The 21,932-nt window shown below is 36.2% G+C and overlaps 1 protein-coding gene across 6 annotated transcripts in view; it reads right to left on the bottom strand.

The window, feature by feature from the left end:
- The window catches only part of FAT1 (FAT atypical cadherin 1), a 112,143-nt gene that overhangs the window by 65,625 nt on the left and 24,586 nt on the right, over positions 1–21,932 (bottom strand). For all 6 annotated transcript variants that reach the window (XM_040596880.1, XM_040596870.1, XM_040596899.1 and 3 more), the window contains exon 3: positions 7,879–8,193. In XM_040596880.1, coding sequence (XP_040452814.1) covers positions 7,879–8,193 — 315 coding nt within the window. The remainder of the gene's footprint in view (positions 1–7,878; positions 8,194–21,932) is intronic.

The following is a 21,932-nucleotide window of genomic DNA, read 5'->3' as shown; positions in this document are numbered from 1 at the left end:
AAGGTAGCTTTTTGCAGAATTAAATTCTCTTTCCAAATGTATATCTATAGAAACTTCTGTCTATTCATGTAACCCTCTCTGGTTGCAGTTTAACAAACATTTAGGTTAATTCTGGTCACATTTTCAGTAAAGATAAAGAAAATCTTTCTAGAGACAGTGTAACCAAATACTTCCATTTTATCTCCATGTGATGAGTAAACAGTTGGGCGCATGCAGGCTGCTACATACACTTTGAGGTGTGTGACATGAATGAGCAATAGTTGAGCCTGGCATTATTTGCTAGCTGCTGAAGTAACATGAACTATTTCAATGCCTGGGTCTTTATTTAACTTTAAATCACATTAGTGTGCAATACAGTAATACTGGTTTCATTCAAGTTTCAAAATATTAGGTCAATTGGGATTAAAACCCACAAGCAGTTAAACAACAAAGGTTTCCTCTGTTAAAATGAAGCCAATACTACTGTGCGCTCACCGGCCCTTCATTTCCTCACTAAGTAATTCTCCAGTGTTATCGGAAACCCATGGAAGTTGTTTGCAGCCATACCCATTTCCTATTTCACTTCACTCAGTCCCCAAATCAGACAGACACACGCACACAAGGATACTATTTTAAAGGTAACAAAGAGCATAAAATGATAAAATCATGTGAGACAGATGTTTTGCCCATGAGCTATTAACATTTTATAATTTTACAAAGCTCTAATAATTACCGGAGACTAACAAACATGACAGTGAGAACCGTTCAACAGAACAAACTTTTTAGATTAACATAGTGTTCTATTTTAAGATTGTATATATCAAAATATCTTTAAATCAGCACTTCATGTGAAGGTTGACATTAACTTTGTAATGCATGTTTTGAGGTGTGGTACAATTTATGAAACAAAACCTGCCGTAATCCTAAATTGCCACAGGATTAATTCAGTGTAAGTACTTTCAAAAACTTGAGACAGTAAAAAAGAGCATAGTAAAAAGAAAGTAAGAGCAAAAAGTTATGTCAAATAATATTAAATCATAGAGAAACACTTATCTTCAGATTTAGTCACTCAAACTGGGAAATTCCAGAGTCAAGTCTGCCACATCATCTTAACTTGACTGTCTCACCTGTGCGTATTAAGATGCACAGACTCAGGCCTCATTGGGAGGCACAGGACAGAGTATGTTCCGAAATGGCTAATTACTCAATGCTTCTGCTGGAATTCCCTGCGTAAGAAAGGCCTTATCTAAATGGCCTAACTCCTACACCATAGGATTACTAATTGCCTCAAAGGAACCTCAGTGGCATTCTCAAGGTAATACCCAAATGCTTCATAAATATGGATGAATATTTATTTGAATATTCACAACACTCTCAAGCAATTAGCTTATGCAACTATTCCTATTTTACACCTATAAAACTGAAATATGGGGAAATTAACACTCAGAATTAATTTTGTCATTCTCCTGTCCAAGTTATGAACCCAAGCCTAATTTTTGGAAGCATGCATCATGCTTATATCAAGTTGCATTAAAGGTATCAAAAGCTGTATTTTTGCAGTCAGCACTTCTGCAACCCTGGTTCAGAATTGTTATACGGAGCAATGGCAGGTAACTCCCTGCCTCATTTGCTATTATTGTTTTGAAATTCTGAAGTAAGGCATGGCTTCTGGAGAAAGTGTGATTTGCTACCCAACCCCGACTACTTCCACAAGCCAAATCTAGTTGGTACAATATACATATATATATATAACAGAAGTCCTGTGGAAGCAGAAATAAGCATACCAATTTGGTAAAAAGATCAGAAATTCTTGCCTGAATACTACCTGCCTGAATACTTGGCCGAGGTAATAAAATATAAAGTACAAGGGTCTTCTCTCATCCTGTATGGACACCTGGTTAGGATTCCAACTTCTTGCTTAGGAATACTAAGGAAAACTGGAACTCCCTTCACCATGCAAATGTAGTTTTTGCTACTCTAATGTGCATACTGATACTTACAAGGTAGTATACGCTTCTTTCAGACACCTTAACTTAGCAATTTTTGAGATATAAATTACACAAAGCCTGTATCATTGACTAGCTGCCATACTTTAGAATCAGTGGCATGGCAAAACTATTCCATCCATATGGAAACTGAAACAGAGCCCAGGGGAATTCAGTCACCTCCTTTTCTTTAGAGAGAGTTCATTGTAATGGCTCTAGTTCTGCAGCAATTAAGGACGTTTCTCCTTAGCTCTTAAGTTGTGGTGTTTTACACATGACTTGTAGAGCTACTGTTGTTGGTCAGTTAAAGGTGAATGCCTTTTTTCTATTCACATGATGTCTGCAATCCCACAGTTTAAAAAGTAAAAATAGATGAAAACTACAGAACATAGGAAACAATGATAGAAAAACAATTTCCTTTACTATGTCACTCTGGTAAGTATACATTTTAAAATGGGGAGGTAGTTTGCATACTACCCTTACAATTCTTACTGGGTGAAACAAAGATCTTGTATTTAATGCATGTCCCACTTTTCCGTCTCAGTAAGAAGTTACACGTTTTGATTGAAAGCTCTTAGTAAAATGAGTACAATAACCACGTCTTGAAACTGGCACTAACAGATCCCATTTCTAAATGGTTAATCCAATATATGATAGAAATGATATAGTTATGATTCATAAATCTACATTTATATACAATGGTATTTTCAGTTATTAGTAGTAGATGCCATACTAAGTACCTGTTCCACTTTCTTTAAGAATTACTGCAACGCTGCTTTTGGCTGTCATGCTTCCAGTATTCCTCCCCAAAAAGCAATAAGGCAAACTAAGATATTATAATATTAAAGAAACAAAAGATGGGAAAAAAATATACATTTTTCCACTCAATATGGTTGTGTTCATGTAAAGATAAAAATATTCAGTAATTTAATTCAAACAATAAAAAATACTCAATTGTATTTTGCAAATACAACTATGGAGTTTCCATAAGTGATATGTTAAACTTTTCACTCCTACAACTAGACTGGAGTTGAATCACTTGTAAGTGAAACAGGTCATTACTATTTCCCTGAAGCACCGTTTTTCTGTCCATCTCATTGCTTTCATAGACAAAACATATCCAAATGCATCCACTGAAATACAGAAACTAGCAACTACAAGTATTTTGATAATTAACTTTCATAGTCTTTGACCTTGTTACAAGGTAATTATGAAATGTAAAAAGAAAAATATCTGAATAACTCACAAGCAAATAAACCACACCCAAATCAAATACTACTAAGCTATTTTCTATTATACATACCAGAAAAAATACTGCACATTGTGAGCACCAAAGCACAAAAACTAGAGTATATTTACTGTTATATAACCCTCTGCTTTACATGGGTGTTGCTAAAAGTGCAAATCTTTCTGATCCTCAGTGCAACAGCTCTAGGGTTAAGTGGCAAGATTAACCATACAGTCTCAGGACCTATATTCTGAACAGCTAGCAAAATTCTGACATCTCCTTCCATCTAAACATATCAAAATGCTTTGGAACTCTAGGAGTTTTACTTATATATTAAATTGTAAGCTATTTTGCGAGAAGTTAAGCAGATATAAAGTAGTCATTGTAACTTACATATTTGTCTACAGTTACATATTGTCCACAGTTATGTTCAGGTTGAGCATGAAAGTTATGCAATTCTTTCCTGCAAATGGTATTATGATAACTATATTCCACCTGGCCAGCTCACACATGCAGGAGTTTTTTCATTACATGGAAACTCCAAAACTAAAGAGGACTGTTTTTAATTTGCTTTAATGAAGGTGTATCTGAAGAGATTATAAAATGTCCTATGATGTACTGTGTTACATACCCTGCTCCAAAAAGTGAAACAGCATTTCCGCATACAAAGAAAAACTCAGCAATGTTTCATTAACTGAATGATTTCATATATACTTAAAATAAGATATTTTTTTTCCTGCCAATCAACATTTACTGAAGGGGATACTTGGAAACTGATCACTGTAAGAAGCATGGCAGATACTACTTCAGCTGGTACCATTTTTGAGAAACTGATCAGTCAGTCAATAGTTCTTGTCCTGAAAAGAAATCTCTTCTTCTGTGGAAGATTAACTATATCCTACATAGGTTCACATCAGTGGTTTACCATCTAAAAATTCAGTATTATTGCACAAAACCAGACATATCTTAGTTTGGAGCCTATACAATTCTAGAAATTAATTAGCTACTTCCAGAGAGCAAAAAGCAGTATTTTACTTGACATAACAGGTTGTTGTAATAATGTAATAATAACAGTATAGTTTACTGCTATTTACAGTCCGTATTATTATTATATGTGGGAGTTCTAGCCATTGACCACAATACCATAGTGTTAAATTCTATAAAGAGACAGAAAAAGATGGATCCTTGATTTGGAGAGGAGACAACAACATATTATCAGCTGAAATGTATCTAACACTCATCACATACTTTAACAATCCCAACACCAGCCTTCCCTTCACTCAGACTGAATGCCATTAGAGTTCTCAATTTGCCTTTGAGGCTGCACAGCAGCCCAAAGTAATCAATGTTAACACACACTTAACTCTTACTCTGTCGCTTTCAGTGATACAATGGGATACAGTTAAAGACTTGATTCATATTCCAGCCTATCTCCCCTTTGGCTGGAAGGGAAACCTGAGGCCCTGTGAAGGTTTCTCTTCCTTTGACAAACACCTTACAGCGCGATGGCCCCACAAGGTCCAACAAGGGTAACATACCTGCATAAGCAAACAAGACAGGATTTGGTCTCACTAATTCTCCTCAAGTTTACTCTTCAGCTGAGCTCTATTTTAAGTCATTGAGATAAAATAAACCATGTTATAACTACAATAACTAGTGCCTTTTAAAGTGATTTTTCAACTCCTTAACATCCCAATCTTAGTGAAAGCACTTTCACCCTATGTAAGATCTATTCAGGTCAAGTGTATTTGATTTCTAATAGACAGAAGAGAGACTTGGGAAGTTATGAACCTGATAATCTCAATCAAAACTCATCTTAATCACTATGCGAGTGCCTACTGCAGACTGACAGTTCCAAATGAAACATGTACAGGAAAGACATGACAGCCATTAGACTGCATGAAATCCAGTGTTGTATATCGTAAGAAAAAATATACATGCACTAGCTATTTAATATCAATTGAACTTATTTGAGTGCACTCTGGGAACACAACAGAAACAAACCAAAGAGGTCTCCCTTCTGCTCTGCCCATCTCTTCCCCTCCTTTGTTTATTATGCTTATCTTGCATTACAATTTTAACGGTAATAGACACCAATGAATTCATCTATCCTTGTGATTTTAACTATAGTTTAAAAAATATTTTCTCCTGCTGAATGTAAATCAGAATGAGATTCTTTTCCTCTCAGTGTTTATACTCTAAAATTATTTCATTAGTTTCAGTTGGTTGGTCGGTTTATTGTGCCCCCCCATCCCACCACCCCTTTAACACAGAGCTGAGAAGGACTCCAGACTGCACTGCTTTTGTCTACAGTATGCATGCTGCAATAAGGGCAGGTAAGAAACTCTCTTGACAGAAAATCTTTATTAGCTTTCTATTAAGTGCTCCTTATCACTTCACCATCTAGTGTGTTGAGCTCCCTCAAGCTCCCTTTCTAACATAAATGAGATCAGCAGTAAGCTCCTGCTTTGGAAAACTACAAACTCTGTCTGAAGACAGGTCACAATCTCCTTCTGCCCCAATTTTTCTATCCATTAAACAGGAATAAAGAGGTTTCTTCCTCCCAAAACTTCGGGAAGGGAGGCATGCAAGTGCCTTTTTTAAAATAACGTCTGGAAAATGCTGCATCTCAAGTTGCACCAGGAGAGTTTTAGATTGGATATTAGGAAAAATTTCTTCACTGAAAGGATGGTCAAGCATTAGAACAGGCTGCTCAGGGAGGTGATGAAATCACTATCCCTGGAAGTGGTTAAAAAACCCATACATGTAGGTGTGGTGCTTAGAGACAAGGTTCAGTGGTCCCTTGGCAGTCCTGGGTTAACGGTTGGGCTTGATGATCTAAAGGTCTTTCCCAACCTAAATGACACTGATACAGAAGGCAGAGAGAAGTAGGAAAGAACCAGAAGAAAGTAAGTTACAGAAAAAAATAAGGAAACAGCAACCAAAAATATTTGGCCAATTATACAGTAAAGGCTAAATTCAGCCTTTAGTAGGTAGAGTTTATGTCCACTTGCAATTTGAGCACTGTAGTCATTCAGTTCTTTTCATCCAACTCACAGGCAATTTTACTCCCATTTTTATCAAGATCATTGATTGAGATGACAAGAAACAGAAAAGTAGCAGGCACGATACAAGAGCAGAAAGTTTTTTCTTTTGCATCATGTGTAAGCAGAGAAAAGCAAACAGAAATAAAGCACAGAGAGTTTCACTTTAGAAGACTGGTTGAGTTTTCCTTGCTTTACTTCTTCAGGCAGCCTCTGTTCTAAAACCACTTCTGTAAAAATAGTATTTAGCTACAGGCTTTAACTATGCTAAAGATCTTCTGTTGCTATAGTTATTTCATAAGTTTGTCTCAGCAATGTCTTCACAAGCAGATGCAGCACATGCTGACAAAGAAGGCATTGTCAGAAATTACTCAAACATACCTGTGTTTACATTCAGACCTTTGCTGTCACAGCAATTACAGCCAATCGAGCTGAAACAGCTGTGAAAGAACGAAGGCCGTAGTGTCAATCCAGCCTTCAAAACAGGTTTTCACCCAATTTTTTGCTTCTTTAAATCCCCTGAAATTCCCTACACCAACAAGCAAGAGCTAAAATTAATGTCTTCTATTTGCTCCCTTCTAATTACAGGGTTTGTTGTACAGATATAAGTCACTCCCTACACCTCTAGTCTAAAAATTTCCAGATTCTAAGAAGAACTTTCTGGCTGAGTGAATCAGAAGTATCTCCTGTAATTTGTACTGTGAAATAGTACCTAAATGCAACATATGAAAAGCTAAGCAGCATCCAACCCAACAAAATATTATTTTATCAAACCCAAACCATTCTTCAACATTAGCAAAGACTTGTGGAAATAACATCCAGTATATGTACTACTTTCTCTACGTTCATTCAGAAGCAAGGGATGGCAAGCAATCTTGTTTTAAAAATTGCTGTGTAACTTCAGTTAAAATTTATTATCTTATTTGTTTCCTGTCTCTGTGCCCTGTACACATTTCGGTATTTGTTAAGAGTTACTAAAAGGACACTTGTTTCTTGTATTTATAATTCCCTGTTAAAACCTCAGTGTGTTTTTCTGAAGCTTCTGAAACAATCACTGAACTCAGACTCTCTTCATTACATAACAGCCACACCTGCAAATTATCATCCAGATTTTATATGTCTCACAATAGCAACAGTTACTTACAAAGACAGTTCCTTTTCAGTGTAAGACAAGTGAGTTTGCCGTTAATAAATAGCTTGCATCGCTTACACTAACACTACCAGAAAATAAAAAGCCTGACAAAAAAACCTCCACAACTATGCATGAAAATTGGAAGACTCAGACTGCTAAAAACAGCTTGGATGAAACTAAGCTAACATATGTATTTTTACTGTACTGACTACACTACAACAGCAAATGGGCATTGACTAATCTAGAGCCGAGCTACTCTGAAGTAAACCTTCTCAAAACATGCATAATGTGGATGTCAAGTACTTTGAACCAACTGCTTCACTCTCAAATCCTCTTCTACTTGTTTGTATAACTTATGAGTATTGACACAGCCCAAGATACCAGGTTAACTCCTAACTATTGTGAAAGCATGGTTACAATGTTAAACCAAAGATCTTGATTTTGCCTGGTTCATGTATTTACGCAAGTATGTCCATTCATATGTAAAATAAAACACTGTATTGTGCCTACCTGTTTTGGGGTTTATTGAAAAGAATCCCTGTGGATTTCCACTTGTAATCTTGTAGGTTAATTTTTCACTTGAACTAGAATCTGGATCAAATGCCTCAATCTGAATGACGGATACATCTTTAGGTGAGTTTTCCATGACCTCTGGGTAATAAACTGGTTCTGTGGTCTGAGGAGCATTATCATTAACATCACCAACTTCTATGTAGATTTCAATGAAGGAGGATAAAGGCACAACTCCTTGGTCTGTTGCATAAACAGTTAACCAGTAATGTGAAGTAGTCTCACGATCCAGGCGATCTGCAGTCTCAATAATACCTGTTAAATAGGAAGAAAAATAGATAGAAAATGCTCAATAAATAGGCAGAAGTTTGTAAAAATACAGGAAGCAACAAGCTTACTAAATTAATAAAAGTTCAAAATAACTGGCATTGATTTTACAATCTGTGTTAATATACACAAACATATTGAGACTAACTTGAAGCCACAAAACAAAATTGCTACAACAGTTTTCAGCAGTTATGCATTACAGATATTAGAACAATATATTAGTTTCCTTTTCAACATCCTTTGTGATTTATTAGATCAGTTAGCACTATTCATAAAAGCTATGTTGCCTAAAAGATTAAATATAATGAGTAATTCACAGTCTCTTGGGGGTTGAATGACCCTCTTTATTCATCATTGATTATAGTGAATTTTATACCATATTAAACTATCTGATTTAGATGCCTAATTCTTGAACTGTTTACCATTATTCATATTAATGAGCATCTACTTAAATGTGAAACATTCTTATCTATGTGCCCAAATGAATTATTTAACTGAATTTTCTTGATCTGCTTATTTGGGTTCACACAGGAAAGAAAACAAAAAAGTTATACCTGAAGCTAATCTTTGTAGCATTAGGAGCAACCAATGGCTGCCATTTCTCTGGCAATGGAAAGCAGCCCTTAGCTCAATTTTATACACATAAAATAAATTACCATTTATGGTACAGCTACACAATTCACAAACTTCATAAAAACACATCTGCTGAGTCTACGGGAGCTTGTCTGAGCCAGAACTAAATAAAGAATAAATAAAGAAACTAAATAAATAAAGAATGAAGGAATCAAGCTTTTATCCACTGTGAAGGAATCTATTTTTATAAGCAGCTTATACTACAGGTACAGTCAAAATATGCATGTGTCAAAAGGGTACGTGACATGGCATAACCTATATGAGGGAGGATGAATATTAAACAGATTCATGGAGCCATGGTACAATAAAACTTCACACTTTCCTCTTCCAGATACAGTCGCTCTTACAGGTTGCCTGATTTGAGGACTTAAAATGAACCTGATACATGTCAGGGTGAGGGCCAGAGCAATCCCTTGTAACCATTTCTGTGGAAATCTTGAAGGGCTTTGTCATGGCTCTTACTGTTTGTTATACTGATACCCACAGTATGATCTGGATTTGAGCCAAGATGAGTCAAACTATCACCATGACAGCTGGTTTTGGACTCTGGATACAGCCACATAATGCAACTATGCATGATGTGGCCCTTCTCCTGAGCTTGTTTACTCCACACAACATATACATATATATACACACACCCCCACCCACACATATACCATCAGGAAAATAGGACCTCAATAAAACTATGCCATTCCACTTTTACAGGAGTTCTTCAGGAAAGGAATTAACTCTAAGTATCATTTCTTTCACACACTTCACACTTTTTTAAATGCATTATACCAGCTGAGAAAAATGAGATAAATATTGAGAAACTACTCATTTATTCATTACTCCTTTGTCTTGTGGGAAGCTGCATAAAGTCTGATGGTGATCATTTGAAATTTTAGTATATCAATAACATCCCTTCAGAAGGGCTGGAGGTGATAGCATCTAATGCTTAGACCTGCAAAATACCCATATATAGCATTTTGAGCAACACAGCATTTCAAAACTACCAGCAGATGTCAGTGTGGAAATTGGTTTTATATAGTGCCAAAGGCTTCAGAACTTGCATAAAAAGGAGCGGCACTGCAATCTGAAAATACACATGCATTGCATACAGTCTATAGAAGTTTTCTTTAAAGCAAGTGGGTAGCTTTGTAATTTCTTTTATTTTTGCAGAGGAACATCATCAGAAAACTACGCCAAGGTGTTAATTTTAAGTTAATTTACAACTCCAGTCTCTTCACCTCTGTATTTATATTTTTTTTCGATGGCAGTTTTAATATGAAAAAAAATAGTCCTATGTAGTCATTTGGATTTGTGCTGTGGTTACCTACACAGTCTCTGATTGTTAATGTACCTAAATTTGTTCTTAAAAATGGGCACGCAGCCTAAAGTGCCCAGTTACCTGGATTCTATTTTTGTAACTCACGTTACACCTTTTGCACCCCTCTACTTCAGTGAAGAGACTTCCCTGGGAGCAAATAAATTCGTTAATTAACATGGCCTCACTTCTAAACCTAAATGCTGGATGTGGCATGCAAGTACTTCTTCATCTTAAGTTTGACTAGACTCCACATATGCCTTGCAAAATTGTGTAAAGCTTCCATATCCACCAAACACAAGACTAGAGTATCTCCTTTGAGCAAGGCTTCCATCAATGTTGCTCTGTTGTTTGCAATCCATGCAGAACACAGGGGCCAGGCTTATGCTGAACTGAGCAACCATTATAATTTTAAACTTGTCCTGCTTTCTTAATAGTAGCTACATCAGAAGTGGCAGATTAATTTTAAGATAGACTTGCCTGATTTTAAAGAAACATAAAAAGAGATTCTTGTGGTAATACAGCTCTCCTCATGCAATCGGCTTACCTGGCATTTACAAATTCTACCACCTTAGTTACCAAAGCCTACCTCAAGGAAAAAGAAGACTGAACCTATTTTGCTTTTGTGGAGTATGAGTTCTCAAGTGTCTGTTCTCTTAAGTCACATACTTCACAAGGGACAAACAGGAAAAAAGTACCACACCAAAAACCAGTATCAAGAGTATCTCAAAAAGAAATAAAAAGATTATAGGGAGAACAAATAACAGTATGATACAGCATACAAGAGCAACTTTATTGTTTGGTTCATTTTTAATTTCAAATTGGATCTGCATATATGACGATATTCCTGAGTATTTTACACTGACTTCTGCAGAAACATTCTATGAAAGGCTTGTAATCTTATCATCTGACCATTGAACATGCCACACAACACAGATGTTTACCCAACAGGGTAGCTCTGGTTTTCAGAATGTCTCTGATTTTCTACAGGGTCACCCACACTCTAAGTGTGCATTAATCAAAGTAACACGAAATCTCATTCACTAAAATTATTTTCCCATTTTTCTCACGTTTCTCACCCAACAGATCCTGAATTGTAAATGTTATATATGTTTTTTCTGTATGTGCTGTTTATAATGCCAAACTGAAAATAAAACATCAAAGAAAACAATGTCATGATCAGCCAGATATGCAAAAACGTCTATTTAACTGTTCAGCACTAATCAACAGTAATTCCTAAATGAACAATTCCTAGATGCATAAAGGGTACTTAAAAAAACCTCCCTGTACCCCACTAACAGTTTAAAGTAGATGGAATAGACAAGTTGGAAAACTTAGTAGAGATGGACATCACACAGAAGTGGATTACTCTGACAATATTAAAAATGAAGATTCAAAGTAACATTCTTCATGTAAAAGCAGACAGGAAGACAGGGAGCAAAAGTTTCCCTTCACTCCTCCCATATTGAGTGAGCATGGAGGAGAGGCCACCCCACTGCAGTTTTTCATCAGACTCAAGCCTGCAGTCCCAGCAAGGGAAGGGACAACTGGTCTATTAGTGTGACTCAGCTGTTTTCCTGTTGCTTTCACCCAGCAATAAAATAGAAGAGATACTGATCCAGTGCACATGCCTGGGGATGGGGGGAAGCTCTGACTGCCAAAACCTGAATTTCTTCTGGTTCTGCATCAGCACTTATGTCACAAAATACAATCAACACTAAATGCACAAAACTATATGGCATAGTCTTTTTTTCCCCTTTTAATGTTACTGTACAATCTGATCCTCTATCAGTAATTACAAACCACCATCCTTTTCTCATTACTCCAGTTGAAATTGCTTCTGCTTCTGCAAGTTTAACACTAAATCTTTCCTGATTTTGCCTATGAGAACACTAATAACCCCATCTTTAATTTCTATGCAACAATAATGAATACAAATGCATGTAAACTTCAGTAGTCTACTATAGGAAAAAAACACAAGCCCAAAGAAAAATTTAACTAAGATTATCTTCTTCCTTTTTTTTTTTTTTTTTTTTTTTAAACAAAGATAACAATAGCTATCCTACCAAATCATAGGTCTAGAACCAGTCCTTCAAGTGTAATTGGTTGGTGTACCAGCTTTCTGCTTTTGCAAACATTGACTGTGGCTCTTCAGACAGCAGAGAGAAAAATTATGAGAACTCATGTATCAAAAAGAAGTAATAAAACAATCCAAGTAAAAGTTGATTTGTTTTAATCTCGCAATCGGCTAGATCCATTAAGCATCAGTGAGATATTGATCAGTACCATCAGTTTCAACAGTGTATTTGGTCTCCTAGAAAGTATTTTCACTTTTTCAAGTGATGCAAAGCACACTTAGGGAGTACAGCTTAAGTGCTTCTGTTCCATCTTTAATGCTGCAAAAGCCCCACCCTCTGCTCTAACTCATCTCCCATTCACAGAAAATCTTTAATCAGTGAACTTCCTATCCATTCTCTATGTTGAGGCAATTTGGTAGTTTTAACTTTTACAAACCATTTGCTTTTTATGTAGCAAGACAAGTAGAGAGATCTTCCACAGAGCACCACTGAAGTATCTTTAGCACGTATGGTAACACCGAACATTTGTAAATATTATTGTTCAAATAATATGGTTAAGTAAGGATTCAAAAAACATTTCTAACTTGGCTGGGTACGCGATCTTGAAGCCTTTCAGGTGGTCAGGATAAAAAAAATATTGTATTCAGTCACTAACCACCAGAGGGGAGTACAAAAGAGCTCTGATGAAATACAACCCAGTCATCTGCAAGAGGGTATTATAACTGATTTGACAATATTAACATCTGACATTTTAGACTAGATTTGTTCCCACTTGATGCAATAGGACTTTTCTATCAATTTCATGAAAAGAAGGCAAAACTCTTAAGTGAATATTATAGGAAAGGAACAGGCTAGGCTGGTTTACAAATATAGCAACTAAGGAAAGATCAGGACGTTAACCCCACTCTCAACAACCACCAAAATTACTTTCAATTTAAATCCCACAGCCCAAGTCACTACAACCAAAGACACTGTTAAAACAAAAATAAACATATAAATCCACCTAAAATCTGACAGTTTTACATATGCCAATTCTATCTAATTAACAAATGCTCAAACTATAATACTCCCAATTCCCAGGGATGATCCTCCTTAAGTGTGCTTATCCATGAGAACTCTAATTAACAATATTAATGATTCTGTAATGGAAATCAAAACCTGCAATCATTTCTCAGCAAAGCATGAAAATGAAGTTTAGCAGAATTTGTCCTGGGAGTGATGTTTGAAGCAAACTAAGAGAAATCCCTGGCCTGGAACACGATGCTTGAAATCTGATTACAAACTTAATTAATCTAAATTCTAATAAGCTGGGCAAATCAAAAAGCTTCTTCAGCTGCTTTAAAAGCCATCTCTGGGGGGGGAAAGAAAACCAGCAGTATTTTAAGAATTGCATCAACAAAGGTTTTGATCAAATATGACCTTCAACAACCAATCCAAATCAAAGTTTTAAAACTGAGTGGATTAAGCCTGTTATAAACGAAAGGCATGCTGCTCCTCAATGGCACTAGTCTGCCAACTCACCAACAGAGACTGCAACTTTGTCTTGAATTCTAAAGAGTAAGTCACTGCAGTGTAAACTATCATTAAGGTCTGCACAATCTTTCCAATCAAAAATAAAATAGAGGAAATGCTCAGCACATACTGCAGTTCACTACTTGAATCTCTGCTGCCTCTAGATAGGCTACATATATTTTCCAGAAAGTTATTAATATTTATGAAATTAGCTTTTTATGTGGACAAGGGTCCAAAGAACCCCAACTCCCAGAAGTTTTCAGGTTTTCTGCCCAAATTTCTCCTTTATATTTCGTGGGACTTAGCTTAGTTGTTGTTAAAACAATGAAAAAAGATATCATATCAGCCTCGTTGATTAGTAAGATTTTACTTAAAATACAAAGCAACCAAACCACTAAATATAATAGTATCGTACTTTAGCTTCTAATATTGTTAAGCAGAGTTTTCAGGTTGTTACTAAAAATCTCCACACTTGCACAACCAGAATAGGCCAGAAAAACAAAAACATTTTACAAAGCTGGTATTTTCCACTTTAATTACCTTTTGATTTATGCCTGGGTCATTTTATTTAAAATATCGTCTGTTCCAACCCATACTTTGCCTTTTGGTGCAAGTTACTGACAGTGCAGCTCTTCAACACTACCCAGATCAAACACAGATGAAGGCAGATGACTTCCTTGGCAGACTTCTTGTTCCTATTCTTCTCTTCTTGTATGTTCTATTTTTGTCTTTCCTGCTATACACCGCTCTTTCTTAGATTATTACCTGCTATGACATGATAAGCTTTTTCCTGAGCTTTATAAATACAGAGGCTATGATAGAGCTGATGGGATAAAAAAAAAAAAAAAAAAAGGCAAGAAAACAAACCAAAACAGGAAAGAGCATCTGGCATAGGAGAAGATGCAGTGCTTGTCTGCTTCTCAGCAGTCCCCAGAGGTTTCAAAGGGGAACACATCCATACTCTACTGTCCTCCTTTTCCCCTTGAGTAACTTCTAGAGGCACAGTCAAATCAGAACAGTTGGCAAGTGCAATCCTGTGTGTTATGTATGGGATTTTTTTTTCTACACTGTATGCTCTCTGTCAGACATAGTAATAGACAGCAAGGTGACTTGAAAAAAAAAGCAAATTTATTAATAGTTATGGTACCCACCCACACAAGATAAAACAGAATACAGCAGACTGGAGTGTGCTATTTACAAGTACTACATCCATCTGTAGTATTCAGTATAAATTGATTCTGTTACTAATTTTGACCAGTGTCATAGCTCAGATTCTTTCCACTTTTGGAGCAATTAAAGAAAAATCATCTAGCCAATTTATCTGTATTACTGTTAACTTCTTCTTAACTTTCTTCCGATAACTTCTGACCACCACTGTAGTCTGACATTGGAAAATGCCTTGAAGCAGCAGCCAAGTTCAGCCACAACCCTACATGCCATAAAGAGTTCCATAAAGTGAAGATTTTGAAACATGTAACCTACTGAACTCCCAAGAATAAATTCTTTCTTTCCTGGAGGCTGCTGCGCTACTGTAACTCAAACCTCTACCAAGCACCAATGTGTAAGGGACAACTGAACCTTAAGCCTCAGTTCTTCTGAAATAGCATACAATGCTATGTCAATAAAACTTAATATTATTTGATCAGTCAAGCAATAACCACTTGGTAAAACCAAAACAATGACAGCACAATATCACACCAGTCTTTATTCTACACAAACTATCCTTAAGCACTGAAGATTTCAAGCATGTCCTGCCACAGAGACAAGGAACTATTCAGCACTTAAAACATCAGCTGAAAAGACAAAAATCTCCATCCTGTGAACTCCTCGAAACAATCTCCTTCTAAAGAAGGAATGGAATGAGATTCCTTTCGCACAAGTGAAATGTCAGCTTCTCTTCTGTATAAACAGGGCGGAATGCCAAGAGAAGCACTGCACTCTAACTCTTGAACTAACTCACTCTGTGGCAGGCAGTGTGAGGTTTTAACAAGTGTGTGTAATCTATCTTTTAATAGAAGTAATATTTTAGATAAATAAACTGAGCTGGAAAAGTGCTAGCCTTCCTTACTTGTACCACATACACACTTTGAACAGGAAGCATTGTTTACGCCTCTATGGAAAAAAGTGCAACAGCCACCCAGAGAAATATGATTTGCTCTTCAACTCCACGGCAATTTAAAGCTCATCACTGACAACGCAAGCTACTCACATATCAGACTTCTTGCATCTGCAGATTTACACAGACTAAACTATACTGTTTCAGAATATAAATAATCCTTGGTTGCAGCCCTGAAGGAGAGCAGAAAGTTTTAGCAACTACTGCTTGCCTTTGAATCACACATGAACAAGAGGTGTTCACTGCTCCTCTCCAGGAACGTTAATTAGGCACAGCTAGAAAGACTGTAACCTGGCAACAAACCATCGATACTGTGTTTTGCATAACTCATGAAGAATTTAGATTACTTGTTTGGAAACACGTCTGAGTAACATGAATGTGCATAACTAATAATATAACCTAGTTTGAAATAGTTTCATTGTTTCTTTTCAACCACTCAATGATTCTTCTACTTTGCCTGAGTAAAGCTGAATCTTAAATTAACAGATTCTGATTTATTATTCAAATAATTTGGTGGCTTTACCTTTTACATGCATCCTGGTTAACTGTACTTTAATGTTTAACAAAACCAAACACAACACCCCACCAAAAAACAACAAACAAAACTGCACCTTACAAAAACACAACCACCATTGAAAAATTCTGCAACAAATTGTGTTTGCAGGCTATGGAGTTCAGATTTTCATATGCACCCCAAAAGTCCTTAGACAGTATCTCTTAACATCCGTCACCAACATAAACATTCCTTTTAATAGTTAAAATTTGACTCAATGATTTCTTTAGATATTCAGGAAGTCTACACAGTGGTCTTAATACACTTTTTAATACATATATACACATATATATTTCTTATAAGTGCTGAAGAAAGGCTATGAAAAAATTAAACTTTACAATTCCTGCTTCAGCAAATGCTCACAAAAATTTTCTCTCAGGATAAACAAGGTAAAAATACTGAAAACAAGCTGAAAGTAACAAATTTGAATTACACATCCTTTGTAAGCATTTATAAAGGCAGATTCCCAGAAAATTGAATGAAATTGTATTTATAGCTCTTTGAAATAGAAAGCTGTATACATTTCAAGTGTCTTGTGTACTGCCTGCTGAGAAATCATGCTTAGACAAGATTGTTAAATAGAAAGCAACTCTTGCTGCTGTTTCAAGGACAATTTGCTCATTTTCTAACAAATCAAGGCTTAGAAAGTTTCAAGTAACTTATCACTAGCAATATCAGCAAGCTGATGGAACTGTAGTGAATTTATACAAGTTCTTTAACTGGTAAATGCCATTTCACTGTGCAGCTCCAAGACCTTCAAACATGTCAAGTCCACAACTGCTTGTTCTCTTTCCAGACACTAGTTACTGCAAGTTCTGGGAGGTGGAAGGGGAAGAATATCACTGCAGAGCATACATGGTCTCTACAGCACACAGACTCCTTAACAGAATAGAATAACTAAACAAAACCAAACTGAACAAAGCAAAACCTCAATCATGATAAAATTACAGTCTGTTTATAGCTCAAATTTAACTTCACTGAACTGTCCAGATGTAATGAAATATATAACTGAGTCCAGTTTTGTACCAATACTTTAAGTAAACTTGATATGCGTACAAGTTTTCAAAAATTCCCAAATTCCATTAAATAACCTACTTTATTTGAAATTAAACAACTTCTGCATATGACACTGATGGAACAACAAAGAAGTAGTTGAAGAAACAATCAGACACTACCGGTGTCCAGTCAAACCCGGTAGACTCACTTTTGTTAATTTGAAGAAGTTACCAATGCATTCGTAGTAAAATACCTTTTTGGGAAAAAATCTGGCATCCAGAGAGCCCCAGCATGTGGTCAAATCCTGACCTTGACATAAAACTTAAAACATAGAACAGTTTATGCATCACTTCTGTGCTATGAACTGATGGCAGTAATTTGAATTGTGTTCAAGCAAAGGAAGAGAAAGGGTCACTATTGATTGATCTCTGCTACATGCAGCTTATAAACAAGGTAGACAGAGGTAGATTTGAAGAAATACACAATGTTCAGCAGTTAAGAGCAGCTATCACTTAAATAAGCATTTAGAGATATAGTAATCTCTAGGTTATAAGACCTAGAAACAAAGACATGCATAGTTACAGCTCTACAGCAAACACAGAATATACTTTAAAACATTGAGAAAACAAATTTTGCACATCTTGGTTAAATGTGTAAAGCAGAACAAAACACAGGGCAAAAGAGTTGTAAATAATCAGACCCAGTAACATTTTTGACTTCCAGTTCCTGCCACGTTGCTTTCTGCACATTTGTACAAAAACAAGTCAAATGCACGGAAAACAGAGTGTTTAGACAATTTATGAAAGAAAAAAAAAGTTCTGACAACATGTTCTTACGATTGTCTACATAGAAGATTATGCACAGAAATTATGATTCAGTACTAGGTAGCCTGCGCTGAAAGCAGTATATCTGCTAAGGTCCACAAACATCGTGAACTGGCTCTCAGGATGTCGGGGGGATGGTGAGAGGGAATTTTTGCAATTAGAAGATCCCTGATGGGTTTGCCTTACAACTCAACTGATTACTTCCAGTTCAGAAAACCTTTTGGGACAATGGCAGACAGCTCCTATTGTCAGCCTCATTTACGGTTATTTTAATAGCTCCAGCTTATTCCTGTCAGCTAGGCTGCTTGTATGTCAAGCTTTTGGACAGGCAATATAATTGCTATACAGAGGAACAGTGCCATGTTGCTAAAGCTTGATATGGAGAGACATAAAAACCCCCTGATGAGTACACATTAGGGAAATGAAATGTTAACTCCTATGCCAATAAGAAAAATTATTGCAATACAACCACATATGATCTATGTTCTTTGAAGAGAGAGCAAGTAAAGCAAGCTTTGCTGTTGACATGACCAGTCATTCATGATTTGAGGTCGTGTTTTTTCAGCATGCTTTCTCTCACTACTACATCAGCATTACAGCAGGTTTATAAAATATTAGTGAAAATGGAACAAACTGCCAGCAGATTCTGGACCAAACGTGGGCTCTCAGTACCCACAAAAGCAGCTCCTCTTACTCTGTTACATGAGCAAGGTTTGCAGGACCCAATGAGAATCATTGCTCCAGTCATCCATCCCCTTACTCAGGGCAGATTTTTGTCTTCAAGTAAAGACACAACTGGTTTCTATGTCCCAAGAAATACAATTTCTATGTCCCAAGAAAATGCAATATCATAAAATTAGAGTAAGTAACTATGTTTAAGCAAAAATACTTTGGGATAATATTGTTATGCTATTCAGTTACCTTTAAATCCTGCTCTCTTACTACAGTTTCATAACCAACAGAGAATTTCTACTGAAAGGTACACAATTCAGAAACAAGTGAAGAATTCCACAGGTCTACTGTTTGTTTACTGAGCACCAAAGACAAAGAAGGAAATGTATTTAAGCAATTTTTTAGAATATGTGTACCATATGCATAAGAAATGCAAAAGATGAATTTCTGTGTTCTTAAAGTTTGTAAGATTTTCTTACCTACACACACATACACTCTTTAGAATTCTGGTTTCACCCTGCAAAACCCCTCTGACTTCACTGTCAGTCTTCCTAGTACTAAAGAATTGTTGACAATATGAGTGGTTATATTACCACTCTAATAATTTAACTGGGAAATAGGGAGCCTCTGAAGGGGAAATTCCTCTGCAAACAGCCCCAGGAATTTCAAAACTAACTGGAGTTGACAAGTTAACCTAGGTCCCCCTTAGGCAGAAGAAGAGGCTACAAGGAAAATAATGAGACGCATGGGAAGCCAATTATGCACAAGAGCAACACATTTAATTGCACAGAAACTGGTTTGTTGATCCAGAAGGATCTAGCTGTTCAGACCTCTGCAAGCTATTAACATACCTGGGCAGTTCTGCAACAAGTATACTCATTTTCTGTCTGTAAATTTCAAAGTTTAATGACCATTTTAAATAAGGAAAATTGTTCCATGCATCCCAAGAATCTTCTTCCTGCATCCACAGCATTTCACTCATACTCCCTTTCTGGTTGCAATTTGAACAGTTGCAGCCTACCTTGTATTACTTCCACAGAAGTAACTTTGAAGGCCCAGTTCAACAAAGCAGTCCTACTTTCTAGTAAGCAGCAGTTACAGCTGTGCTCCACAGCAGCACTGGCTCAGGACTAACACACATGCAAAAAACTGTCATTTAGAATATGTGTGTTACTAATTCTGATTTCTGTTTTGGACTGCTCAATTTTGCTTCAAGCTTTCAGTCTCCAGACTATTTTCAGTGACAGAAACGGCTGGTTAACGAGTTTCCAGACCAGCTTTGAGCAAGAAAAGATACTGATACCTATCGAAAGGCAAGTAGCATGTTGAGGGATACTAGAAGTCAGGCTATTACTGCTGTTCATGTTATGTCACCAGGTATCTATATACACAATGGCACTTAATTGCTGTCAGCATAAAGCTGCTCCCAAGCAGATTTATGTGTACAAAGAAGAGCTGGTGTACCTGTGGGCATGTGAGTGCTAGGCAAACAATGCAAATCAATGAAGTAATGAGATTAAAGCATCTGGGATCCAGTGGCATCAGAAGATATTTTCATCCTTGTTCTGACAAAGTCAAATTTATTAACCTACAAAGTATCCATTTATTTATTCAGACTTCATTTCTACTCATGTATCCAGATGGGATTTCACACTCATCAATACCTGTAAGACTAAGGGGTTTTTTTATTATTATTTGCCTTTGCATATGAATCAAAATAAACGTAAGGCCATACAAAAAAATGTTTGTGAACTTTGCTTCTGAGTAAAAACTTCAGGACAGGAGAGTCATGAGTGCAAAGAACTTTGCAATTAAAACAATATGTTCATTCTCTTCTGTTAGGATTACTGTAAAAAGTAAATGAGAAATCCTCTATCTATAAGCAAATACTTACATGCACACTGAAGAATCAATACTTAACATCTAAAAAGAAGACTTGCAACTAGAGAACTAGAAATTACTTACTAGATGTCAAGCATATTTATAAGTGCCCTGGATGCTTGTTGGGAAATGGGTTCAGCCTCTTTCACACAAATAATGGATAACTGCCTGGACTCTTTCAATCAACATTTTCCAGAAGAAAAAAAATTACTAAAGGAAGCAGAAATTAATGCAAGTTAACAGTTAAAAAAACCTATAACTTTAATTCACTCTATATTTATTGTTTAATAGTTGAGTCTGCAAGCATTTGGATAAACAGACCACAGAATTTCTGTTAGAATTTCCATTGGAAACTTAATTATTCTCCACAGAAACATTTTTCGCTGAAGATAACTGTAGTAACAATACCAAAGAGAATGAATGAGGTAACTAATTCTCCACCAAATAAGTTTAATTGTCATAAAGCCATGATAAAAGTAGATCAACTCTACACTAGTATGCTCAGTGTAAATTACAGAATACTATGATATTGTACCTAACTAGTAGACCATTTGGGCACAAAATGCATCGTGCTCCTGAACCACTGATGATTTTTTCCTTGTTTAAGAAATTCACAGAATCTGCAGTGACTAGAGATGGAGTTGCACCAGGTGACTTTCTCAAATCTCCATATTGGCGCATAACTGTTCTCAACAATATATTCTCAAATGCTGGCCATTCTTCTGTTTGACTAGACTAAACAACTCCATTTCCAAAACATTTTTTGATCACCCCTGGAATTACACACATAGCATGGCATATATTTCTTACTCCATTTCCTCCTATCATCACATGCTGGATCAATATTCACTCCAAATTTAATCAACATAATCTTCAGTAATCTTGTTCTCACTGTAATCATCGCTCCCTTAACTTCTTATTAAATAAGGCACATCAAAACTGATGTGCCATTTGAGTCAATGACAACTTGAAACTCATCTTTGAACCTTCTCACACTCTCCTCCCCTACCGTAACTGTGTCTGGAAGGATTCAAGTCAGGCCAAAATTTCACCACAAAATTTCACCATTCAGCATGAACACTTTCAAACAAGCAAAAAGCTTATTTAAAAGTCCACATTTTAAGGTTTTTTTGTTGTTTTGTTGGGTTTTTTAGTT

This window comes from Falco naumanni, chromosome 1 (assembly GCF_017639655.2).
Source record: "Falco naumanni isolate bFalNau1 chromosome 1, bFalNau1.pat, whole genome shotgun sequence".
NCBI lineage: Eukaryota > Metazoa > Chordata > Aves > Falconiformes > Falconidae > Falco > Falco naumanni.
Note: the sequence above shows the minus strand (reverse complement) of the source record. Positions and strands in the feature narration are given on the sequence as shown.